At 47.4% G+C, this 27,292-nt stretch overlaps 1 protein-coding gene across 1 annotated transcript in view; it reads left to right on the top strand.

The window, feature by feature from the left end:
• The window catches only part of LOC149347143 (uncharacterized), a 64,879-nt gene that overhangs the window by 17,033 nt on the left and 20,554 nt on the right, over positions 1-27,292 (top strand). The window contains exons 3-5 of the mRNA XM_089585501.1: positions 11,785-11,992; positions 15,578-15,684; positions 20,437-20,633. Of these exons, the coding sequence (XP_089441627.1) occupies positions 11,785-11,992; positions 15,578-15,684; positions 20,437-20,633 (512 nt within the window). The remainder of the gene's footprint in view (positions 1-11,784; positions 11,993-15,577; positions 15,685-20,436; positions 20,634-27,292) is intronic.

Genomic DNA, 27,292 nt, shown 5'->3' on the forward strand with positions numbered 1-27,292 from the left:
GATGCAAAGCGGGGTTGTGTCCCGAGGGGAGGGACGTATGTGCACAAATTCTGATTTCGACGGGGCGCACTGGAGTCCGCAGTAGGCCGCGTAGTCGTCGACTAGGGTCGCCGCTGCTTGCAGGCAGGATTCCATGTGGCCCAGGTTACCTTGCGTGGCCCAGATTGTAATGTCATCCGCATAAAGAGCGTGATGTATCCCGGGCAAAGAGGACAATTTGGAGGGAAGATGAAGCATTGCCAAATTGAAGAGGAGGGGAGACAGGACCGCGCCTTGAGGTGTTCCCCTCGAGCCGATGGTGTATGGCCCGTGTTCCGCATCTTGTATGCGTATGTAGGCTTGACGGTCTGTAAGAAATTGTTTTATGTAGTTGAATGTTTTGTGGCCACAGTTGGTGTTACTGAGGTGGTCCAGGATTACTTCGTGTTTGACGTTGTCGAATGCGCCTTTAAGATCCAAGGCCAGGACCACCTTGTCGTTGTGGGGACATTCGACAGGATCTAAGATGTCGTGGTGAAGCTGCAGAAGTATATCCTGTGCAGACTTGTGAGGGCGAAAACCGAACATGGTGTCCGCGAAAGTGTGCTGTGTTTCTAGAAAATCGGAGAGTCTGTCGCGCACCATCGTCTCCATCAGCTTTCCGACACAAGACGTGAGGGAGATGGGGCGAAGGTTCTCCACATCAATAGGTTTGCCGGCTTTCGGAATAAAGGTCACGAGAGCCGATTTCCAATCGAGAGGGAGAGGAGTCTCTCCGTCCCAAATGCTATTGATGTATTTGAGGAGCGCGGCGTAGGCTGCGTCGGGAAGGTTGGCCAAGAGCTTGACCGTAACCTTGTCGCGCCCGGGTGCAGTGCCCCGCTTCATTTTGCTCAAGGCCGCCCGGAGGTCGTGGAGCTGGAACGGCTTGTCCAGCTCCGTGTTCTCTTCGCCTGCATACGAGTACGCCGCCTGCCGGGGGTCCTTAGTGGTGCACAGGTAGCGATCCCTGAGCGTGTGCGCTAGTTGTTTTGTCGTTCCTGTAAAGTTGTGCAAGGCCCTATGTAATTGGCGTTGGGTTTCCGTGCGTGTTTGTATTGGATCGATGAGAGCGCGGAACAGGCGCCACGTGTTGCGGCCAGACATCTGGCGAGCAGCCGCGTTGCACCGGTCCACCCAGTTAGTGTCGGCTAGCTGAGTAGCATATTCCGCTGCCTGTTGTGTGAGTTCCAGGATGCGGTTCTTTAGGCGTCTGTTATGTTTCTGTTTCTTCCATCGCTTCGTGAGGCTGCGACGGGCCTCCCAAAGGTGGAGAAGGTGGTTGTCCACGTCTGTTTGTGTTTCTGTAAGCTGTATCTGCTGTTCGTGTTGTGTAAGTGTAGAAGTGAGCGATCTGGACCAGGCGTCGTATCCCGACTGGAGGGGGTCTACAATAGGTAGAGAGGTGCGGAAAGTCGTCCAGTCAGGGATACGAGCTTGTTTTAGTGGGCGTTTCAGGGGACGCATGTAAATGGTTGTGTTGATTATACAGTGATCACTACCTAGAGTGTCCTCTGTATTCAGCCAGTCGGCATGTCGTATGTTGCGTGTAAATGTGAGGTCCGGGCAAGTATCTCGTTGAATGGAATTGCCGACACGTGTTGGGTTGGCGGGGTCAGTGTGCAGGGTGAGTCCAAGTGTGGAAAGAAGTTCCGCAAGCTTCCTCCCACGCCTGTCCTCCCGGGGGTATCCCCATAGCCTGCTCGGGGCGTTGAAATCGCCGACGATTAGGAGGGGATCCCTACCCGCCACCTGCATAGCTTGAGTGAAAATTTCATTGAACGTGACGTTGTTAAGTTTCGGTGGGCAGTAAATATTTAGAATGTGTACAGGTGGGTCAGACCGCTTTAGGGGCAGCACTGAAACCATCGTGTATGGGAAAGACGGTGTTGTGGGAAGTGTGACCTCCTGCGCAGTGTATCGCTTGTGAACAAGTATACATGTCTGCGGGTTGTGTTGAAATGTAGTGTAGTTTGTTAGTTTGGCACCGGCGCCGGGTTCCTGAAGGGCAACCACGGTGACGAGGAACTCAAAGGTCTCAAGATAGAGGCGGAGATGAGTCCGCTTCTTGTGGTCCTTGAGACCTCGGCAGTTCCACTGCGTTAGTGTAAGCGGCTGAGTTGTTCTTGCTCGCGACTTAGGGTTGGGGGCCATGGTCGGAGGCGGAGGGTGGGGTCACGTTGTTAAGACTCCCCAGTCCGCTAGTGCCCGGCGCAGACGTGCAGGAGTCTTCCGAAAAGTCAAACTCATCGGGAATAGCTCTATTGAATTTTGAGGGGCGGTTAGCGTCCCTGATGGGTCCTACGCGTTTAAGGACGCGCGGATTATCTTTTATCCATTTTTGGATAATGTGCGTTACGGCTTGTGTCACCTGTGCGATGACACTCTCCACCTGACGCGCGATGGTGTCATGGATAATTTTGGGGAGGTCAGCCAATTGTGTTTCAATTGCGGTCACCCGGGTCTCCAGGGCCGCTGCGCGACTCTCCACAGGAGGAGGGATCTCCCTGTCTGTTATGTTTTCTGCCTCGTCGCTCGACGCGGGCGGAGTATGGAATTGGGATTTGAGCGAGTTAAGCTCGCTGGCTAGTTTTTCGTTTTGAGCTCGCAAGAGGGCGAGCTCGCGCTTGAGTTCCTGTGTCTCGGCGGTGCTGGTGGGGGAGGAGGGAGGAGGGGAAGGAGAAGAGGCGACCCTCGCCCAGCTGCCTACCTTGGGTTGGTTGCAGGCGGCGCCGCCAGATGAAGCGCTGAGAGCTGGGAACTCCGCTGCTCCGGGTGGTGGCGTTACTGTTGCTGTCTTGCCAGGGGGAGGCATCACGCCACGCCGTGGCGTCTTCTGGTTGTTTCGCTGCCGCCCTCCCCGTGTAGCGCCGGCATTGGCTCCCTTGGGTAGCGTCCTGGGCCCTGGCTGCGGCAACTTGATGAATTTCGCGGTGCATTCGCGGGAGCTGGTGAGGTGCGGGCCCCCGCAGATTAAACAGATAGGATTGCAGACGTGGGGGGCCATCCCCTCAGTACCAAGCCCCACGTTTTGGCCACAAAGGCCGCATCTTTCCTTGACCGGGGTGGGACAGTTGTCCACCCGGTGCCCCAGTGTGCCGCAACGGTAGCACGCTGGCACTGTTTTTTTGTACTCCTTGACGGGAGTCAGTTCTGCGTTATAGTGGACGTAACGCGGAACAGTGCGTCCCTCGAAAGTCAGCACAGCTACGTTTGATTGTCCCAGCTTGCGCACATGAACTAGTTCACCACCGCGCCACTGCACATTATCTTTTAGTGACTCACTGGTTTCTAAGTTGTGAACAGATATCACACCGCGACACACATCACCGGTGAGCTTGAGGTGGCCGTGAAATGCGAGCGATCCTCTGCTGGTGTTAAGTTGAATGTCCGTGAGGAGCTTTTTAACCACTTCTGGGTTCTGCGTGCCACAGACGATGATGTTCTGTTCCCAATTTGGTGAAATGGTGATGGTGTTCATGTGCTGCCTACCGATGAGTTGCGAAATGGCAGCGCCGAGCTCACCTTGCTGGAAGGCCGTCTTGAGGGAGACCGTACTGCGTGGCTGCAGCACGACAACGTAGTCGTCAGGGTCCATCCTGACCGTTGGCTTGGGAGTCCACTTCGAGACTGGTGAAGAAGTCTTCTGTGGAGGTGCAGAAGACGGAGCGCGAGCGTCTCCCGTTGCTGAATTGTTTAGAGGAGTCTTGGGTGTTGCCGCTCCTCGTGCGTTCTGCCGGCGGCGGCGCCGGCTCTCAACGACTTGGAAAAGGGCAGCTTGCTGCGCCGAAATGGTGGATGGGCCGTCCTCTGGCTGGCTTACAGGGACAGATGACCACGACAGAGTCGTGGGGTCGTATCCGCGTTGTTCAGGTAGAGCCATGTTGAGAGGTTGGCCGGCAGGCGTCTCCGCAGCCAGCGGCGGAGGAGCCGGAGCCGTTAGGCTTAGCTCGACCGCTACGTGGTGATGCGGAGGATTGCTCGAAATGGCCGAAAATTCAGCGTACCTGGGTGTGATCGGGTTCTCCAGGATCCTGCTGACTTCACGGTAGCAGTCGCACAGGTTTGATAGGCGTTACATCAGGTTACCGCGGTTCCAGCCGAGAAATCGACGGAGCCGATGCACCACGCGTCCGATCACTCCGCGCTCAAACGCGGCCTCCTCCGCAGTGCGAGTCAAGCACGCTACCACTCCGCCATGCCAACTCGATGGTTGGGAATGAACAAAGGTGCGTCTAGTGATTACAGTAGCTTCGTTCAGTCCCATCTTCCTCCCTTCCCGTTACGGCGAGGTTTAGGTGTCCACCGAGATAGGCGAGACACATTTTCTTTCCTCAAAAAGCAATTTACCGACGAGCAAGTCGTATTTGTCCGCGTTTCTGATTGGTCCAAATTGTCGTGACGTCACCATGCGCGAATTTTGACGGGTATCCACCGAAATATGTGAGACAGTTACTGCGCAACTTCCTTTCCTCAAATACAATTTTCGTCTAGTGTCTACTGAGATATGTGAGTCAGTGAATGCGTAATTTCCTTTCCTCAAATACAATTTTCATTTTCTTCACTACGGCCCCTCTTTCTTCTTTCACTCACACTTCCTGCCTTCCTGTACGGTGCGGCTCAGGTGTCCGCCGAGATGACAGAGAATTACAGCGCCATTTCCTTTCCTCAAAAAGCATTGCGTTCAAAGGGCAAGGCATCGCGCCGAACGGATGGTGGCGTTCCGTGGACTCCCTGGCAGCGCTGCAACACGCTGTCGCGTTCCACTCCTAAAGACGAAGCTTAAGCGTCATTAATGAGCAGTTAATTAATGCACCAACAAAATGGGAAGTGAACAATCGCGTAGCAGAATGCAGCACTCAGGCTTTCGCCTTTCACCACTTTAGCCGCTAAAGTTCCTCGTAATTTTTGGCTCATACTCGCGGACAAGGTCACGTCCGGTGTAACGCTCTCCTCTGCGAATAACGCGGAAACTAATCTGGTTGGAGAAAACGAATGGTAAGACAGATAGAGGGGACAAAGTGTAACCCCGATGCCAAGATTGATGACTGTAGAGTGATTAGTTAATTCAAATCAAATCAAATTTTATTCGTCTGTATGCGTACACATTCATAAATGCTGATCTGCCTAAGTACATGATATGATTGAAACAGCGCAAGGCCGAAGGCCAAAAAAAGAGAGCAGAGGAAAGGAGGAAAAGGACAACACAGCGCTGAACTAGCAACTGACATTTATTTGGCACGCTGCGCGTATAAATACATTCAGGCACGAAAATAGAAAACAACGCATAGAGCAATTCATGCACCAGGATCCCTGCAAGCAAACACAAACTAAGAAGTGCGATTCAGGAAGCGAAGTTCTTTTTGTGATAAAGACACTGATGCAGCACTTACACATGTATCACCAAACTTCTTGATATTCGAAGCCTCGATAATTTCCCGGCAAAGCTGGTCTTTGTTCCTTGCAACAACTCGGCAAAAATTAAACTGTGGGGTGCAGTGCAATCACATTCACGGCAATGCATGCTAAGGTTACGAGACTCTTTGTTATCTACATTGTTGCGGTGCTGCCTGAGCCTATCATTTAAGCACTGTCCAGTCTGGCCAATATAAAACCTATTAGAAGTTAGAGGAATGGAATACACGACATTTTTTTGACACTTCACAAATTTGCATTCATGGTTTTTGGGGCAATCGGGGGAAGTTTTCCCTGGGTTGTTGACACGCGCACACAAGCTTGATAACTTAACGGGGGCCGAAAAAACAACATCCACTCCGACTCTTTTACCGACACTTTTCAAATTATGTGATATCTTGTGGATATAGGGAATGGCTGCTACTCGCTTACTTGTTTGACGTTCAGAACTGGCGGAGCATTTCAGTTTCTTCAACAAAACTTCGGCCACAGAAGAAAGCACGTGAAGCGGATAGCCACTAGCAGAAAGCCTCTCTACCTGGTTACTAAAGCTGCGTTCGGTTAGATGTAGACAGGATTTTGTAAGTGCACTGCTGAAGCTTGACATGACAATTCCTCTTTTAACAAGCTTCGAATGCGCGGAACTGTAAGGTAGCAACGGTTTATTGGCCCTAGGCTCGAAGGACCAGCACACACTGCAAAGTGAAAACTTCAGGCTCAAGTCTAGAAATCTAATTGTGTCCTCTACAGGAACTTCATGAGTTACGTCCAAAGGGGCAAGAACAGCGGAAAATACACCACAAACTTTGGACACTTCCCTACTAAAAGCTTCGCGGTCACAAGTCAGTAAAACAAGATAGTCATCCACAAAGCGACGAACTGCCGCAACAGCTGTGCCATTTAAGCGGTTACTTAATTCTCTGTCATGCATTGCTAAAAAGAAATCACTCAAAATTGGAGCAATGCAAGAACCTATGCAAATGCCCTTCTTCTGGCTAAAAATTCGACCTTCCCACTCTGTATACGTGGATTCAAGGTAGGCTAATAACATTTCCAAAAAGCTCTCGACCGACATGCCCGCTGCGTTTTGAAAGCGAATGGCACCATAATTTTCAATTACGTCCCAAATGCACAGAAGGAGACTGTCATGCGGAATGGAGTAGTACAAGTCCTTTACGTCAATAGAAAAAGCACACAGTTGCTTGTCATGGTAGTAGTCTAGAGTGCTAATCACGTCAAGGGAATTCTTAACCTGGAAAGGATCGTCAACTGGTAGTTGTGTTAGTTTTTCTTTCAGAAACTGTCCTAAACATTTTTGCGCATTCGAAGCTTGTTAAAAGAGGAATTGTCATGTCAAGCTTCAGGAGTGCACTTACAAAATCCTGTCTACATCTAACCGAACGCAGCTTTAGTAACCAGGTAGAGAGGCTTTCTGCTAGTGGCTATCCGCTTCACGTGCTTTCTTCTGTGGCCGAAGTTTTGTTGAAGAAACTGAAATGCTCCGCCAGTTCTGAACGTCAAACAAGTAAGCGAGTAGCAGCCATTCCCTATATCCACAAGATATCACATAATTTGAAAAGTGTTGGTAAAACAGTCGGAGTGGATGTTGTTTTTTCGGCCCCCGTTAAGTTATCAAGCTTGTGTGCGCGTGTCAACAACCCAGGGAAAACTTCCCCCGATTGCCCCAAAAACCATGAATGCAAATTTGTGAAGTGTCAAAAAAATGTCGTGTATTCCATTCCTCTAACTTGTAATAGGTTTTATATTGGCCAGACTGGACAGTGCTTAAATGATAGGCTCAGGCAGCACCGCAACAATATAGATAACAAAGAGTCTCGTAACCTTAGCATGCATTGCCGTGAATGTGATTGCACCCCACAGTTTAATTTTTGCCGAGTTGTTGCAAGGAACAAAGACCAGCTTTGCCGGGAAATTATCGAGGCTTCGAATATCAAGAAGTTTGGTGATACATGTGTAAGTGCTGCATCAGTGTCTTTATCACAAAAAGAACTTCGCTTCCTGAATCGCACTTCTTAGTTTGTGTTTGCTTGCAGGGATCCTGGTGCATGAATTGCTCTATGCGTTGTTTTCTATTTTGGTGCCTGAATGTATATATACGCGCAGCGTGCCAAATAAATGTCAGTTGCTAGTTCAGCGCTGTGTTGTCCTTTTCCTCCTTTCCTCTGCTCTCTTTTTTTGGCCTTCGGCCTTGCGCTGTTTCAATCATATCATGTACAACCAACTCGCCCATCAGCTCGTGCTTTCATGCCTAAGTACGTTTTGCTTGTTGGCTGATCAGGCAGCCGGTGGAGAAATACCTCCATATGCAGACGTTTCTTGTCTAAACAGTCAAGCTAACATAGTGAAAAAAAATGATCACAAAATAGCACATACGAAAGAACTCAAGCTATACACAAAATAGCACATACGAAAGAACTCAAGCTATACACAAAATAGCACATACGAAAGAACTCAAGCTATACACCGGGCAATACATTTGCACATCAATTTCTTATGTCAGTCATCATTCTACGTTTGTTACTTGCAATACATAGATCATCGGGAATCTCATTAAATTATAGCGAAAAACAAAGAAAACAGCCAAATGCGTCGATATAGTGCGGACGTCGATACAGCGACGGGAACGGTGTGATGTCACATCCACCGGAGGTCGTCACACAATAGTAAAAAATATCACAGAATTGGCGGAAAAACGCCGGATATGTGTCAAATTAGATTTAAAATGCGTAATTAAGCGTAATTAGTACTTAAATTTACCGAAAGGTCTATAATTTGGGTAACAATTGCTCAGAAAGGAGTATGAATGGATGGAAAAAACTTTATTGCTGATAAATTTAAAGCGTTCTTGACCCTTACGGGTCAGTGGGCGCCGTGGTCGATCCTTGGTCCAGGATGCCGCACTTGACTGCTGCCATCGTGGCTCGGCGCACAAGGAATCGTTGCGCTTCCTCGTCCTCGCTGGCCAGCAAGTGCTCCCCCTGCATCACACTCGGGTTGTTTATTCTTGGCTCTAAGTCTGCCTTAGGGCAGGCCCATGTGACATGCTCTAGTGTAGGGTTACCCTGCCACCAAGGATTAGGAAAAATAGATGATGACGTCCTATCAGAAGAAAGGACGTCGAAGCAGCGTGATCCGCCGCCAAGCAACACCTGCTGAGGCGCTGCGCATGCTCAGCGTTACGTCACCACTTGCTCTCGCCACGCTGTTCTTCTCTGTCGTGAAATTAATTCAAACGCGGCAAATTCAAATCAGTGCAATTAGCCGCAAACGGCTTTCGCCTTCCAGCACTTAAGAGATATCTGTGTGCCTCCAACAGATTTGTTTCTCCTTCGCTAAGCATTTGCAGTGCTGCAGAGTCTCCTTTCGGTGCTGCTGGGCATAATAAATCGGGGACCTGTCAAGTGCACGGCAGATGTGGAAGACCTCCGGTGGGATGTTGCTCACTAAGGTAGCTTAACGCAAGCGGCGCCATCCGTATATGGTCCAGCTTAGGCTAGAAGTACAACTTAATGCGTAAGATATTTAGGGGGGCCCGGGCTCAGACCCTAGACGCAGGCGAGTTTTTCTTTAACTGCGAAGTTCCTTGTGGAAACTGTATAGCTTTGCTTTTTGAGCAGTATGGTTGGTTAGTTGCCAATGATTAATTACTTCCTTATTACAAATAAAAATTTGAGTAATATCAATAGCGCCTGTAATACTCCTATACATATTTTCCATCGGGCTTCTAGAGCCAGCTCCAGGTTCCCACTCAATTGAACTAAATTTGAAAATTAATTAAAGCGGCAAGAAGCTTCCGACCGTGCTACATCTTTTTGCAAGGCTAGCAGCTTCTTTGCACATCATTTCTATGATGCATCTGCGGAATATTTTAAGATACTCTTACGAATACTTTGATGGCAATGTGTATGTAATGTTTCAATGCATGGTGAAATCTAGCTTTTAAAACTAGTCCTGCGCTCGCGCCTAATACTAAGACTGCTCTTCAAAGCGAATAGGGTGTGTTTCTTACACTACAAAGTAGAAAACGACTAGCGCCCCGAGCAGGGATCCGTGAATATAGTAACCGCTACTTAGCAATCCTATGATATGCCAAAAACTTAGTTCATAAACACATTGCCGTTGAAAAATGTGGTTGTGAGAATTGCTGGGTGAAAACACATACAAGGCATGAGGTATTGATTTGAGTCGAGATAATCTTGACTACCAGGGTTTCTTTACTTGGCGCTAACATTAGCCAGATGAAACGCCTAAGTATTCCGTCACCATTTAAATCAATCTGCAGTTTATATATATATTGTAGCGCAAGAAAAGATAGGTTGGTTTGTTTGGTTTATGGGGTTTAACGTCCCAAAGCAACTCAAGGTATGAGGGACGCCATAGTGAAGGGCTCCGGAAATTTCGACCACCGGGGGTTCTTTCACGTGCGCTGACATCGCGCAGTACACGGGTCTCTAGAATTTCGCCTCCATCGAAATTCGACCGCCGCGGCCGGGATTGAACCCGCGTCTTTCGCTTCAGTAGCCGAGCACCATAACCACTGAGTCGCGAAAAAAAAAAGATATTTCAGATTTGAAAGTTGACTTCTCTTACCGCAGTAAAATTTTGCGTGTGATGTTCGTCGGACCACACTATCAAATTTTTACACAATAGCAACCAATGCTTATCATTGTATTAGGCGACAATTTGTTTCCACAGCAGATTTATTGAAGAACTACTTTCCACGCAGCGTGTTACTCTCGGTAATCTATCTCTATTTATTACAAAAAATTAGGCAACAATTTTAGGAATGCTTTTTCGCCATAACCTAACACATCAGTACTTCACACGCCAGCCTTTTCCGGCAATCACTGATTGATTTCGCCCAAGCATGGAGTCCAGGAAGCTGTCAGCAAACGTCTATCCAACGTTTCGCCACTTTTGCAGGAGTTCCTCTCGTTTCTGCTCGAGGCTTTTTTATTAATCCCATAAAATTTTTCCCTCGGATATTCGATTATTTGAAATTCAAAAAAAATCAGTAGGCCGGCATGCCCACTAAATAAATCCGCCGTCCTCTTCCTAGTTCAATTCTTCAAACGCATAGAAGACGGCTTCGGGTCGTAACTCTGTTGAAACACATATCCAGATCCCGAATTATGGCGTTCCCATTAAAGCCTAGTTATAGATGAAGAATGTAAATATTTTATGACTTTGAAGATAACAAAGCAGAAGAAAAACAACCAAATGCTGTCGGAGGTATCCGAAACCACGACCTCCGTATTTCGAGTCCGGAGCTCTAGCAACTGAGCTATGCCGGCGGCTCTCCCATCTTGTGCTTTCGGGGGTGTTTATGTAAAGTGTAACCAAACGTTGAGAGTGTTCAGCAGCGCCAACCTCGTTCATAGAAGCGGAAGTAGTACGTCCTGTATTAATGCGAGTGACACTTAGGGTGTGCTACGTAGGAACGTACTACGTCCGATGCAATGAACAAGGCTGGTCGTGGTGAATACTCTCAAGATTTGGTCACACTACACATAAATATTCCCGAAAGTAGAAGATTGAACAGCCGTCGCCGTAGCTCAGTTGCTAGAGCAACGGACTCGAAATTCAGAGTTCATGGGTCCAGACCCCACTGGCCTTGTTTTGTCCTCGACACTAATTACATAATTCATTCATCTCGTTACAACCTTTCGCTACAGTTTTCTCGCTATTTAAACTAATCTGAAGTTTACGCTCCCCTTGACCTTCCCTGTTATTACTGCACCAGCCGCGCTCTTCAGAAAGTTTCGCTTGCCTTGAAATGTTCCAGCCAGCCTGCAGCAAAGTTTTGCTAATGACAGCCTCGACGTCTAGCCATCTAAACCACGCGTAGATTCGTTTCATTGGGGAAAAAATGGGAATAAAATTACGGGGTCACTATGGCAGCCTAAAGTGTGCTAGGCGAAAGCCTTTGTCACGCTACTCCGAGTACCAATGACTGCCTATGTTTGCTACGACTGAGACGTCACCCTTCCTCTGTTGAGCCGAACCACCTGGCGCAGGATCGCTGCACCGCTTGGGAGCCATCCTCCTCCACTAGCTGCCGCACACCGACTGCCGACGGAGCAGCGTTCGACGCCGCCGCGCCAACAGCTCCATCTGCCGACGAAGATTATGGCACCTTTTGGCAGCTCCGCTCGTCGATGAGTCACCCCAGGCGCTGGATGTAACGCCGGACGAACGGACGGGAGAACGAGCCATTAAAGGCTTTCGCCTTAATATGTGAATATAGATATTATATGAGCCCCACTACTCTGCTGTTACCGGCCAGCCCTAACGGCCGTGTCGATGAAGCTGGTTCCTCACTTTGCGCAGGTGGACGACATGTCCGGCGAGAGCTGCACTTACTCCGACCTGGATCGTCAGTGCAGGAGCGTGGCGGCTGGCATGTTTAGCTTGGGCTTTAAGCCGGGCGATGTGGCCGCCTTCATCTCCACGAACACACTGGACTTGGTGGTAGCGCTTTACGGCGCTATATTCGCCGGAGCAAGGGTCACCTTCATCAAGACAAACCTCACTGGACGTGAGTTGCTAACCTATAAATATGTACCAAGTCCGACCACCGCATGCCAAACGAGTTTCACGACGGGGCCTCACCAGGGATTTAAAAAAGCATGCCGTGAAGAGGTTAGATCGAGATAGGGTGGTCACAAACCATATTTTCAGTGCAATCTATGTGAGTACGATGCGCATTCAATTTAGTTTTGTACTAAGAGTTATTTTCCCTATATCATCGGTTGACCCAAAAAATTTCCAATTGTTTTAGGCGCCCTCAAAATTTTGGGATAAGCTTTATATAGGAATCCTGCGGCAGCTCCGCTGATGTATTATTCAGAATGACCTGTTTCTAGAAATGGGTCTAACTGAATAGCATTCGTAACCGTAATAAATATAAGGCTTTGTTACTGATCGTATGGAAAAACATTGAAATTATTAGTTTAAGAGACACGGTGGAATGTAATATTCGAAAAGAGGTATTATAACGCCTTTCAGATACAGCGTCATACTAGATGCTTCAGCGAAGGAAGCCATTAACTCTTTCACACAGGTTTTTTGAGGTACAAATACGGCATTTGCATCACAGTAAGATCAGTCTTGATGATCGTGAGAAATAATGCTTATGTTAATTAATGACACGTTTACCTCAATCTTAATAGCTAACTGTTTACCTTGTAGAGAGGTTGGTCAAATGGTTCTTAATCACAATGTGCACACGGAAGGGAAAACCTCATGGTGCTTGCCCACGTTTCGAGAAGAGGATTTGTCTTCGTCGGGGCAGATGAACACTGGCTGCAAATAGTGATCACTAGCTTGTCACTAGTAATAGTCGTCAGTTTTTTATAATTTAGATAACGTGATTGCCCATGGCGTGTGGCTGAAAAGATTTTTGAAATTTCGCTCGTAATTTCAAAATTTCGCGCCGGTGGTCTGCGTCGGTGGTGCATCACTCCGTGGCGCATTTGCCATCTGATCTTTTCCGCCAAGCCTCGGCTGGAGAAACGTGCAGCGGCGAGCACTCTAGCGCGGCGACTTGCAGCGCAGTGACGCACTCAGGTCGGCCTCGTTGTGGCCGCACCGTCCGCGCGAAACTTTGTAGCGAGAGCTACATTGCCCTCAGTCTCGCCGTTTCGCTGTGGCTGCGGTAACCAGTTGTGCGCATGCGCGAGGAGCCCAGTGGTGTGGCTGTCGGTCGCCAGTTCTGCGCATGCGCGAGGAGCCGAGTGACGTCAGAGCCGCGCAGCTGGTGCGCCGCGCGCCGACTGCGGGGCAGACGCCGCTCGCCTCCAGCCATAGAGTTTCTTACTATTACCTAGAGGGAAAGCTGGCGGCGCTGCACTTCAGCCACCATGGACGCTCAAAGCATCATGGGGCGGTGAGCTACTTGTTGCGGCACAGTCGTAATTTTTCAGGAACACGAAGTGTCGTTACTAAGATGTTTCATTCCAAAAACGCTGTTCGTGTGTGCGCAGACGACTTTCGCGCGAACGCAGTGTGCAAAAGCCATAGTAGTGAAAACGCGACGACACACGACGCCAATAAAAGGTTTTACTCTTCCGAAATGCCATTACAAAAACCTCTTAAAGTATCTAAGCAACAACATTTTATTTTAAAACATATTTACTTTTAAAAATGCGCCTGTTAATTACGAAATATTAGTTTTTTTAGTGTTCATCACTTGGCCAATAGGAAAGCTAGTCATCTCTTATTTTGGGAAACTTTGCACTTAAATGATTTTCTGCTCGTTTGTTGCAATCATTAGACAAGATACTTTGACTACGACTAACTACGAATGTTAGGACATTCGTAGTTATCGAACAGCTTTATTTTTTTATTTTTTTTGGCCAAAAGTTGTAGTTCTGCAGTCGGCAGCTCACCGCCCCATGATGCTTTGAGCGCCCATGGTGGCTGAAGTGGTCTCGAGGGGTCTCCATTGAAACTCCCATAGAGGCGTCGCCAGCTTTCCCTCTAGGTAATAGTAAGAAACTCTATGCCTCCAGCCGAGGAGAGCCGAGTAGCCATGACGATAAGCAAATCAACAAGACGTAACTAGGAATATACCATACCTCTCGCTACGTATAACCTGGCATAGCTGAGCTAAGCCACAGCCATTTTTTTTTCAAAGCATCCGAAATATCCAAGATTTTCTGAGCCACACAGCGTTAAATAAAGAATGAGCAGTGACATAGCTGTTACTAATTGCTAGATGTAAATTTCTAATTGCAAGCGCTCCAAGCTGTGCATGCTAAAAAGTTTACTTTTTCCTATTTACTCAATGATGTGTTTTGTAAACATGGTTCACATTTTATTTTGGCGTAAGTCAACACTGATATTGCAATGACGCAAGTGTCATAGTAGTAGTAGTAGTAGTAGTAGTAGTAGTAGTAGTAGTAGTAGTAGTAGTAGTAGTAGTAGTAGTAGTAGTATATCTGATTTAAAAAGGCCGTTTTTTTTAATCAGCGGCCGGCTTCCCTCAAACAGTCGATATATGCGGCCTGTCTCTTTGAAATCCTTTTGTATTCAGAATTATTTCTCACTGATTCAACACAGAAAAAGCATTTTCTCTGGTTCCAGTGCACAATAAAATAAGGTTACAAAATTGTTTTTTGTATACTGCAGTAAGGCTACATGTTGCATTCAAACGTTCTTATAATTATTAATTAATAAGAAATGACGTTAGATGTATTGAAAGCAATAAGCTTTATGCTGAAAGTTAACATTGTCCTGATATTTAGTTTGGAAAAATATTAAACTTTAAAAGTGACAGATATAAAACAACATCACATATATATTTCAAGCACAGATTTATAGAACATTTGGCCATTTCTTGCTTGCAAATATGTTCTTCTAATCGCAGTATCTGGCATTAAATCTCTTGGATTGTAGCTGCCATATTCTGCATGCACAAGACTGCGTATTGCCCATTCACCGCTATTATTCATAGGACACACACCTCCGTAACGTCTATATAAGTTTGTCGCCAGGGTATCCATTCGAAGGTGAGTTGCATGTACTGGTAGTGCTGTACTGTTTACTTGTGCCGCCCCTGCTGTACGTCCTTGCAAAGCTTTGATTGAGTTGTGTTCCTTCACAACTGGCGGGCTTCCACGTTCTCGTAAATTTACCTCGCCATTGAAGAGAAAGATGAGTTAATGTTGAGTAATGTTGATTTACGCCTAGGCGACGTTAATCTAAAGCATGTTCAAAAAGTTGCCGAGTTGTTGCAGAATAGTAATACACTGATGTGTGAGAAAATCAATAAAGTAACACTGAGGCAATATTTTGGTGGCACGGGGGATTTCGTTCTCGGAGAGTGCTCCGCCAAGCCTCGAAGTCAGTTTCTGAAACTTCTTCCAAAGCTTAAATCCAAGCTTATATAAATAAAAATTGTATTAGCCAAATTAAAATTGTTAAGTTCACGATATAAGCTACCCTCCACTTTGACTCTAACGAAGGAATATTTAAAAGAAATAAAAGCTCATCGTTACCCGAGTTTCAAGAACTATTGCCAGAAATGTTAGCAAAGGTCCAAGCCTGAGTCAATAAATGTAGCCAGCTAATTTTCACTAAATAAATTATCCATACAAATGGAATTATTTTCTCATTACAGGTGAAGTTGGCAATCTGTTCAACAAGCTGTGCCCAACCATGGTTTTCTGCGACAGCGATAACGCTGAAAAAGTGAGAGAGCAACGCAATACACTGACATCAGTGAAGGTAAGTCTTTCTATGCTAACTTAGTCGTAAGTTACACGAAAGTAGGTAGTATGGAATAATTGCTCACTACTTAGTTTTAGGATCGAATTTCGTCCGCTCCATGCCACACGCACCAGAGTTTGCGGTCGACCTTCGCAGAATTCCACAAGAAAACTTGTGGCTCTTCACTGCAATCTAGCAAATGACTTTCTTCACTACTACTGCGCTTTCTTCACTGCGCTACTTCTGTCTCTTCTTCGAATGCATGTATCACTATTTTTTATGAGAAAATCTTTTATTGAGACAAAAAGAGCACGCAGATCTCAATAAATACTTTCAACAAATTGGTTGTCTTGCTTATACTTTCTGCAGTTTTCCTGAAATATGTAGAAATACGGTACTTTAGCAGCAGCCAGAGCTGAACTGCTAGAAAAATGTTTGTTTCATACTTAGCTCTTTATTTTCACCCAAAAAGACAGCTTTAAATTGCTTCTTGGCACAACTAGGTTAGTTTCGTGAACAATATAAAAGGCTTCATCGGCTTGATGGGTCATGTAATAATTGGGAGAAGTGTTTGAACTGCAACTGAACCGAAAACTTTAATGAAAGTATTTTTCGGAGCGGAGAAACAGTGTAATTTATCGCGTATTCAGCCCGAAATTCGTATAGACGTGTTCTAGGAAAAATACTAAATTTATTACACAGCTTGGATCATTGCAGTTACAGCCAACCGGTTTTACTGCTGTAATTTTTAGTTAGACGGGAAAATATTTTTTAAGTTTAAACACCACCACCGACAGTGACTGTTGTCCCGTTATACCACTGCGCTGCACACACGATGGCGGCGGTGCTGAAAATCCTAACGCGTTCGTGCTACGACGAACTGATCTGAGGCGGTGGTTGCGCTTCTCGCTTATTGAATGGCGCCTAACAATTAATCCTCGGTTAACGTTTAACCAAGTTTTACCTATTTAAACTGGCATAAGAGAAGGGAAAAACGCCAAGTCATTGCAGCGCAGAGCGATGTCAAAATGAAACGGTGTTATTGCGTAAGCAATACTACGCCAGGATTCAGCCTTTTGCGTAGAGGCGGCGCGAGGCACGGTTGACCTTTATAGCGACTGCAGATGGGCCCCCATTTCAAGCCGTCGGGTAAGGGCAGCGCGAGGCACGGAGGTGCTGCGTCGCCCCACTCTCGCCAGCAGTGGAGTGTGGAGAGGATGCTGGAGAACGGGGGAGGGGGAGGGGTGGTATAAAATCCGTTCGCTCGCTTGCCGGCTCAGTCGTTATGCCGCCTGGTAAACAGAAAGAGGGGCTACGTCGGCTTGATGAAGCCAGGAAACGACAACGGGCTTCGGAGGCAGATGAAGAACGCGAACAGCGTCTTGCTAAGCGGCGCTTTCAAGACGCTGTTAGACGGGCGCACCGCGCCTCTATCAAAACCGAGTTGTCTACAAGCGGTGATGATCCCGAATCGATGCTTACGCTGACTAACAGGTTTAACCAAAACTAAACCCCAGCTAATTTTTGAAAAGCTGTAGGGAAAAGCGGCAGGTGAGCGTCTAGCAACTTCAGATCTTGAGGAGGACTACGCCGCTTTGGGAGCTTCCAAACCTATGTGTAATTTATTATTGCCTTAAGGGAAATTTAAAAAATCCCTATCCGGCTCTCAATGGCTATGTCGGTGTTTTGTCCGAGGTAAATGCACGTTTATCAGCTACAAAATTGGATTTTAAATTCTTCCTCGCCAGTCGATTCAAACTCGTGACTTCCTTGCAGAAAACGAGGGCTTGTCACCGTTTTCAGATGTAAGGCAATGTGTGTCCATCCTGACATCCATCTCCAAGAGAGAGTGCCGATGCATCTATTTAAGTTGTGAAATCGTTCGGTGATGATGACACCTGTATTTAGATTAGCGGCCTTTTCTTGCTTATCACGCCTCTGTTCTGGCCTAGGGTTGTCTTTTTCTAATTTGAATGCAGCCCCCTTTCAACACAGGCGAACTTCGGTTTATCCTCAGTGTTCGTTCAAGACACCAAATTTTTCTTTCCGTGTTTTCTTGTTTTCAAATGACACGTCAGACGTTAATATACGTGGATAACGACGTGGTATTCACCTACGATTACTAATATTGCGTGATTAAATTTCTTCTTTATGCTGCTTCGAGTTCGTTTTCAACAGCCGAAAGATCGCTGTGACGTGTCACGGTTGACCTTAAGGTCACATGAAACATGAGAAAAACGGCAAAATAACTGCTGATGCCTCGTTTATTGTCATTCAGCTGAAACCACAGGCTGGTTTACCTGTGTAGTAATTAAAACTACGAATCCAATCAGGGACTATATTTAAGTATTTTTCGTGGCTCACGTGCCTTAAGCACAAACTACACGTCACAGCTTTTGTTCGGTTGACGAAATGGGAACCGAAAAAAGCATCAAGAAGGAATTGAGTAATACCTTATTTAACGGTCGAATATGTCAAATACGACATGGTTAACCATGATTTTAATGCCTAACGCATCATTCGAAAAATAAAACATGCAGATAAAATTGGTAAATGTGGTGCCTTAAAAGCTTGTCATAGAATAGAAGAATGCCTACATGCAGTATTAATATTTTACAAGTACTGCTTGGTTACATCAGAGAGCTGAAAGCCGTTGGTGTGTTAGCTTGCAATTCTCTAGTAACAAACACTTTCTTGGTGATTTGTAAAATAGGACTGCATTGCTTATTCTTCAGTCAACCAAACAACCAGGCTTACATTCACAACAGCTAGACAGCATTATCCCATATTCTGGCTATTATTCAGGTGGTACAAAAAAGGGCGGAGGCTGTAGCAACCGCTTCCTATATGTGCGCGAGGCGTGAGAAGTTCACGGGGCCCGCGACTTGTGAAACGCGTAAATGTTTCGGAAACAACTAGGCGTACACTGAAGTTAAAAACCTACAGCCTGTCCTTCACGAAAGGAAGTTTTCAGACTCAGTCACTTCGAGGCTATAGCTCAGGCTACCCACAAATAAAATTTTAGAGTGCACCTCTTAATACCTGTTCGTGGAGTGAGCCGCGTCGCTGCCGTCGGTGAAACCGAGCGGAACCATAAACAAATGCATGAATAAAAATAAAATGGCCTGTATCTGTATCTGTAAATGTATTATATGGATCTTTAAACAGTTTTGTGCGTTTGTGTGTGGTACTAGGCTATCGCACCAGCCGATCACGCTTCGCAATGATGATGATGAAAATGATGTCCTTATGTTTAATGGCACATGCCGACGGCGCGGGATTGGTCACGGTGCATAGCGGATGCAAACGCACTCATGCACAAGGAGTGGAGTATTTGGATAAGTTTGGGACTTAGAGCTAGGATTTGTACGACAAAAAATACGGAAAAGAAAAAACAGTGAATTCTAATTCTAGCACAGGAATGTGCGTGATGTAACTATATAGTCGTGAATATAATTGCACACTGGTTTCAAAGCATATCCCTCGGCGCTTGCCCTGAAGGAGAGGAAAATCGGAATAGTACTAAGCTGCAACATAGTCGCGCGCTGTGCACTGTACATCACGAGGCTATACACCGCAGCAGACAGAGAACAGAGGGAGATAACGTCACAGGGTGGTGACGCACGTGATGGAGGTGACGGCACACCGCCCTGTGTCGTCACCTCCCTCTGTCCTCCGCTGCGGTGTATAGCGTCCTGATGTCTCGCCAATTGGCCTACACATCTAACCTCCTAAGCTATAAGCACTGTACATTGTCGTCTTCTTCAACTAACGCTGCTTTCTGACTAATACTTGCATTTCAGCGCGTTAAGCATTGCACGTCGTCGTCTTCATCAACTAAACTTAGTATCGAACTGGTATCATCGCCAGATGTGTCGACGACCCCGCAAAGCAAAGTAATGAGACCACAGAGCCTGAGACACAGACACAGCTGCGCTCAAATTTCGCATTAGGGAAGAATTCGTAACCGTCCTTAGATTTTTTTTTGTCTCACATGCACCTCGGTAACTTTTGACGGCTGTTGTACACTGCAGAGATTACGAAAAGCATTCCGTCCATTTCAATTATTTGCAATCGTTGGAGTTCCCTAGCCGCAAAGGAAACATATGCATTTTTTTAATACCTGCTCGGGACTTCGAGCGATAGAAGTCATGAGGAGAGAGAAGATACTGCCATGTCGGTAATATTTTTCATTCTGTCGAATGCACTGAGATTGTTCCCACCGGTGTGCTGGCTGTCACTTCGGTTCCTAAGCAATAAAAGTTAGGAAACGGCATCTATTGGGAAATGCAAAATGTGGAAGTTTCTTTTGTATGTAATATTTCTTTTTTTTTGCTGGAAATTTTGACGATAGAACATCTAATGTGTTTCAGAACCTATAAAAGACACAACTCCTTCGCAAGGTTCAGTTAATTACATATTTCCTTGAGGATGCGTTTTCAGTCTGAAGGCAAGATAACCGCTGGTCCTTAAGGGTAGCGGAGTGGATTCCAACAGAAGGCAAGCGTAGCAAAGTGCGGCAGAAAGTTAGGTGAGTGGATGAGATTAAGTTTGTGGGGATATGTTTGCCACAGCTGGCAAGGGAAAGGGATAACTAGAGAGACATAAGAGAGGCCTTTGCCCTGCAGTGGGCGTAGTCAGGCTGATAATGATGATGATGATGATGTCTTCAGTCGTGTCTGACGTGGTTCATGGAAACGCTTGGAGTTATTATAGAAAATAATTTTTATTCAAGATGACAGCGCTCCGTATGCTTTTTATTTCCACAAGGCCTTCGTCTCCTTCGAAGAGTGCGGCGATATGGTCTCACTCGCGACGCTGAAGAACCACCCTGACCAGATCCAGCGACCCGAACCAAGGGACCCTGAAGACGTGCTCTTCATATTCTACACGAGTGGAACCACCGGACACCCCAAGCCGGCACTCATCACACACCGCAACTACGTCGCCATAATGTTCGGATTCAAGTAAGTGGTGGACACACGGCCCATTGCGCAGTAACGTTGACTGCGAAGTGGAAAAAAAGAAAATTGGCTGTGGTTTAGCTCTGGTTAACCCTAGTTGAATTGCGAAGGCAATTAAGCGCGTTGTCTCTTCCTCACTTCGTTTTTTCGTTGTTGCCTCTCTTTCGCGCCTTCCATAACGACTAGAATCCACTGAGGTGAAGCGCATGTAATATACCCCCCCGAGGCGACATCTCTCCCTCAACCCCAGCGGGGCGCATCTGGTAAGGAGCGGCGACGGCAGCGGCGTCGACGCCGGCGCCATCTCTTGGAGCGCGGCGGCGCCGTTGCTAGGCAACGGCGGCTCAAGGTCGTTCGTGGGCCACGGCATACGGCTGAAGTGAGACCACGCGACGAGCCGATCTGGCTGTCGTAGTGTTGCTTTCGCAGCAAAAGAAATAGTGCGACAGAGTTGGCAAATTTGGATCATCATCGCGATTGCGCGCATGCTACTAGCTGCGAAGTTTTGTGCATTGTGCTAGAAAAGAGGGTGGTTTTTGAAACGAGCCCTCTTTTTCTCGGAATAAGTTTATGGCGTTAAACTTTCCAAAGCGACTCAGGCTATGACGGCCGCCGTATTGATGGGCTTCGGAAATTTAGACCAACTAGGGTTCTTTAACGTGCAATGACATCACACACTACGCGGTCCTCTAGAACTACGCCGCAGTAAAAATTCGACCGCCGCGGCTGGGATCGAACCCGCGTTTTTTCGGGTCAGCAGCCAAGCACCATAACCACTGAGCCACCACGCAGGCTCCTTCTCGCAATAATAGCCCTAGAAATGTTTATGAATAACGGTAAGTCAACTCCTATAGCGACAAGCCCTTGTTATAAGCTTTTATAGAGCTCGGCGCCCCATGTGGCCGCTTTTTGTTCCCGTGTTTGGGTATCACCAGAGTGATGGAGACCCAATTAAGTTATTTGATTTTGCAACGCGGCAATGAAACTTGCGTCAGGCAATCTTTGCTCCTGGGCAAAAGAGAAACAGACCAGAACCTCCTGAGGCGGAAGTACCATAGCTCTCCGAATTTCATTGTCTTCACCAGATTAAAAATACCAAAAAAATGTGCTCTTCCGGTATTATGCAGTACGAGTTTTTTTTCTGCACTATCTCCGGCACCCCTTCGCAAATGCCAACACCCGAGAAATGCGAAGGTTTGCGGCTTAAGCACGCACGCGGACGAACGCTGTGTATGCCGCAAACAATATTCCTATCACCTGCAGAATGGGGTGTTGCAAGAAATAGCATGGTTGCAAAAATTGATGTGAAACACATTACGAGCATGAACAGTACCTGGTGCGTTCTTTTAAAGAATAATTTTTATTTGAACGGGTGGCATGGTCAATCTAAAAGTCTGCTTAGGAAGAAGAAAGCTCTAGCTTTAGCAGTCGCGAATAAGCTTCTAAAATATTTTAATTGGGAATATAGGGGGGCGATGAATTTCCTAGAGTGCGCTCTCGTTTTTGTTTCTTGATTATTCAATCTTCTTCCTGAGCACCAAATGAATAAGGCGTTGTAGTGTGAAAATGTTCCTTGAACAAAATGTATTGACGTAAACATAGACAAATAAAATGCATCACGAAAATGATTTCACGTAAAATTTAAAAGAGCCATGGTCAAATTTTTAGGGGAATCCCCCAAGGTGTAATTACTCATTGACCAACACTGTTCCCACTTCGAGTTATTGATCAACTCGCTCTAGCCCTACCATAAGCTTGCCTTCCCGGTTAGCTCAATTGGTAGAGCGACTGCTCCGGTGAAGCGGTGGTCCCGGGTCCAAACCCCGGACCAGGACGAATTTTTCTTCAACTGAGAAGTTTCTGAGAAAGCCGTATAGCTTTAATTTGTAGCCGTATGGCTGCGCTTGGGTGGATGTCAATGAGTAATTACTCCCCTTTTTGAAAAAGTCATCTGGGAAGTGCGAAGCTATTAAGTAAGCTACGTATGCATCAATAAAAAATGGCCAGATTTTAAGAAGAGACTATGTAGTGGGTGTCCTGCCTGCAAAATGTATTTCCTTTTCAACCAATTTTGCGGACTGACGGGACTGTCAGGTAGCAAATTGGAGTAACTGCCTCTTGTCACAAAGTACCAGCGACGCAGAGATGAGCAATGAAGAAAGATAGGAGAACGAGTGTCGTGCACATTTCTGTAAAATGGACTTGGAAAACATTTCTCGCCATATTATCCTGGCATTCACTCCAAGAAACTAGAAAAAGGTAAAGACAATATGAGCATGCGGCCTTGCCGTGCAGGTTCATGGATTTGCACACAAAACTCCTATAAACTTCTCTTCTCCTGATGTGATTTGTTTTGGCGTGTCGGTGCAAATAGAAAGAAAGTCCTGCGTAGTGTTCAAATAAATATTGCATGAATATGGCATGCCGCGTGTCAATTTTATGAGATTAAGTGGTATGACGTATTGCAATGGAGCTGGGATGAGGGGTCATCCGAATAACAACTGTTGGGTCTAAGGGAAAATAATTTTTGTGGTCTTTGTTATCAATTCTCATAATTCACCGGAGTGCTTCTTTCATATACAATGAAGCATCTTCGCTACCAGTCTGAAAATAAATTACATTTATATGATGACGGCGGAGACAACAGAATACAGAAGTCGGCGACACCTGGGCATTGATTTTTTGGACACTGAAAAAGATGTTAGCCTGCAAAAAAAAACATTGCTTGTTTGCTATGCTTAGCACGGGGGGCGGCAGGAAACAATCAGTGCACCTTATATTCTGATGACACTTTGTTTTAACAGTGAAAGAAGAGCTCAAAGCAGTAACGTTATTCGCGAGTTTCTTTATCCAGCATGCTCATATGGCCGAAATCTTAGTAATGTCTATTTGTTCAAGCTGAAGGCAGCCGACAAGCGGCTTTGTAACTTTATTACGCAAGACGGGACCAGATTTCTTTTTATTTGTCGCAGTCATGTGGAACCGGTTCTATGCTCTTCGAAGCAGTTGTGGTTACTTTGCACGCCATGTCTCAAAAGTTCGTTGTGAGTTTTAAATTTAGCGATGCCTTCGATGACCGCCGAGCACGCTTATTATCACCGCCGCCTCTGAGTTCCACTCTTTGCGGGCCGCTGGTCAGCCCAGTAAAGAGTGCATTCTAGTGCCCCGTCAATTGCCTCGTTTGAAACGATAGTGTTCAAGCAGACTTTCGGAGGAAAAGACGCTCGCGTTTTCACACTAATTCAGGATTTGACGAAAGGGTTGTGATGTCACACGGCGAGCTGGGGAATGGCACTGAGTAAAGGTCACGTTACATTGTCACTGAGGTCCGAGCATGACTGAAATGTCACTATCACATATAAGGATGTAACGTAAATTAAATACTCCAAAAAGATTCGGGCGATGGGATGTGATTCAAGCCAATGACCCTTTGGTTTCGAGTCAGACACGTTAACGCTATACCAATGAGGCCGGTTTGTTCGACTTGGTTAAAGGGAGACCTGGTTAGTCATGTTGTACATCACACTGTATGCCTACTGATGTATGGCAATGAGCGTGCGTAATTAGAAAGAGGAACATATTGTCACGTCGGTTTAAGACGCGCTAACGCTCAAGGCAGTTTGGAAGGCTCCCAAGAACGTCCGGTGCCGAGTCCGACGGTGGCGAACTTCGTCCTTTTCACTTAATGTCCTCACGTCGTCGTCTTCAGTAGCGCTAGCGTCATTAGCCCCCCCCCCGTTCGATTAGCATCGTCCCGATGCTAAAAGGAAACGAGCGTCAGAGGGAGTGTCACGGTGTCCTTGCGTGATACGGTTTCAGGCGAACGACGTGGACCACCTCGGGGCGCGCGTCGCGTCGTGAGCGTGGCGCTAGATCAGGAATGACTTCATAGTTGAGATCGCCGATGCGCCGCAGGACTTGGGAGGGGCCGAAGTAACGACGTAAGAGCTTGTCGCTGAGTCCGCGACGTCGGATTGGGGACCAAACCCAGACAAGGTCGCCTGGGAAATATTCGACCGCCCGTCTCCGCAGGTTGTACCGTCGGGCATCTTGGTCCTGCTGAGCGCGAATTCGCACCCGAACTAGTTGACGAGCATCCTCGGCACGCCGTAAAAAGTGGGCAACGTCGGCATTTGGGTGGTCGTCGACGTAGGGAAGCATAGCGTCGAGTGTTGTGGTCACCTGTCGTCCATAGACGAGACTGAACGGTGTCATGTTGGTTGTTTCCTGGACGGCGGTATTGTAGGCGAACGTGACATAAGGCAGGACTTCATCCCATGTTTTGTGCTCCACGTCAACGTACATCGAAAGCATATCCGCGAGAGTCTTGTTCAGACGTTCGGTCAGGCCGTTCGTCTGGGGGTGGTATGAGGTCGACCTGCGGTGGCTCGTGTGGCTGAAAGCAAGGATATGCTGCATGAGCTCAGCAGTAAAGGCAGCTCCTCGGTCAGTAATGAGAACCCGGGGTGCGCCGTGGCGCAGGACGATCTGAAGCACAAAAAAATTTGGCCACATCGATAGCGGTTCCACTCGAAAGAGCGGCTGTCTCCGCGTAACGCGTGAGATAGTCTGTGGCGACTATTATCCACCGCTTTCCGGAGCTTGATATGGGGAATGGGCCAAGCAAGTCCATCCCGATTTGTTGGAATGGTCGGGACGGCGGGTCGATGGGCTTGAGGAAGCCGGCGGGCTTGGCAGGAGGAACCTTGCGGCGCTGACAGTCACGGCAAGAGCGAACGTAATGCGTAACGTCATGTCCAAGGCGAGGCCAGTAGTATTTTTCGCGAATCTTGGCTTGCGTTCTAGTGACGCCAAGGTGGCCGGACGCAGGTTCGTCGTGGCAGGCATTCAAAATTTCGAGGCGTAGGTTCTCGGGCACGACGAGCAAGTATTCGCGAATGTTAGAAGAAAAGTTCTTTTTGTAGAGTACGCCGTCACGCAGGCAGAGGGAAGACGAAGCTCGCCGGAAGGCGGCAGGTACTCTGCCACTGGCACCTTCAAGATAATCAATGACGTCTCGAAGGTCCAGGTCGGCGCGTTGTTGGTCAGCAAAGTCGGTAGAGTTTAGGGCGGTCACAAAGGCGTCGTCGTCCGCAACGTCGTCATGAGCTGGTTGTGTAGGGGCACGGGAAAGGCAGTCGGCGTCCAAGTGCTTGTGGCCGGATTTGTAGGTTACAGAAATGTCGTATTCCTGCAGTCGGAGACTCCATCGTGCAAGGCGCCCTGAAGGATCCTTTATGTTGGCCAGCCAACAAAGTGCGTGATGGTCGGTCACTACTTTGAACGGCGACCGTAAAGGTATGGTCGAAACTTGGAAATTGCCCACACGATGGCGAGGCATTCTTTTTCGGTGGCAGAGTAGTTTGCTTCGGCCTTAGACAGTGCACGACTTGCGTAGGCAATTACACGATGTTGATTTTTCTGGACCTGAACTAGGACTGCACCCAAACCAACATTGCTAGCGTCGGTGTGTACCTCAGTGTCAGCATATTCATCAAAGTGCGCCAGAATGGGTGGTGACTGTAAGCGGCGTTGAAGCTCTAGGAACGCCTGTTGTTGCGGCGCTTCCCACTGGAACTGGACATCGGCCTTGGTCAGGTAAGTAAGGGGCGCAGCGATTTTAGAGAAGTTTTTCACAAAGCGGCGGTAATACGCACATAGTCCAAGGAAACGCCGAACTTCTTTCTGATCGCGTGGCGGCGGGAAATTCGCGATGGCGACGGTTTTTTCAGGGTCCGGAAGGACCCCTTCTTGGTTCACGAGGTGACCCAAAAACTTCAACTCCTCGTAACCGAAGTGACACTTCTCGGCTTTTAGAGTGAGTCCAGAGGATTTTATGGCCTGCAGCACCGCCTCGAGGCGACGAAGGTGCTCGTCAAAAGTTGGGGCGAATACGATCACATCGTCCAGGTATACGAGGCAAGTGTGCCATTTCAGGTCCACGAGTACTGTGTCCATAAGCCTCTGAAAGGTCGCTGGGGTGGAGCAAAGACCAAATGGCATGACCTGGAACTCATACAACCCGTCTGGAGTGATGAATGCCGTCTTCTCGCGGTCCCTCTCGTCTACCTCTATTTGCCAGTACCCAGACTTCAAATCCATGGAGGAGAAATACTTGGCGTTGCATAAACGATCCAAAGCGTCGTTGATTCTGGGCAAAGGGTAAACGTCCTTTTTAGTGATGTTATTCAGTCGCCGGTAATCAACGCAGAACCGCAATGTTCCGTCCTTTTTCTTTACGAGCACGACAGGTGCGGCCCAGGGGCTCCGAGACGGTCGAATGACGTCGTTATCAAGCATTTCCTTTACTTGCGTGCTGATGGCGGCGCGTTCTCTAGGGGAAACACGGTAGGGTGACTGTCGCAGTGGTGGCGCCGTGTCGTCCGTAATAATCCGATGTTTAGCGAGGTGTGTCCTGCCGACGCGCGGAGACGACGCAAATGTGTGTGTAGCGATTGAGCAGGTCACGCAGCATGCCTTGTTGTTGTTGCGGCAATGTCTGGTTAATGTCGTACTTGACGTCGACTATGTCCTCTGGATCCGGTCGTGAAACATGAGTCAGGCTTTGTGCGCACTTGGTATCAGTGACGGCATCGATGTAAGCGACAGTCGTCCCCTTGTTCAGGTGCTGGTGCTCATTGCTGAAATTAGTCAGGAGTACA

This window comes from Amblyomma mixtum, chromosome 4 (genome assembly GCF_055824585.1).
Source record: "Amblyomma mixtum isolate Tamu chromosome 4, ASM5582458v1, whole genome shotgun sequence".
NCBI classification, from domain to species: domain Eukaryota; kingdom Metazoa; phylum Arthropoda; class Arachnida; order Ixodida; family Ixodidae; genus Amblyomma; species Amblyomma mixtum.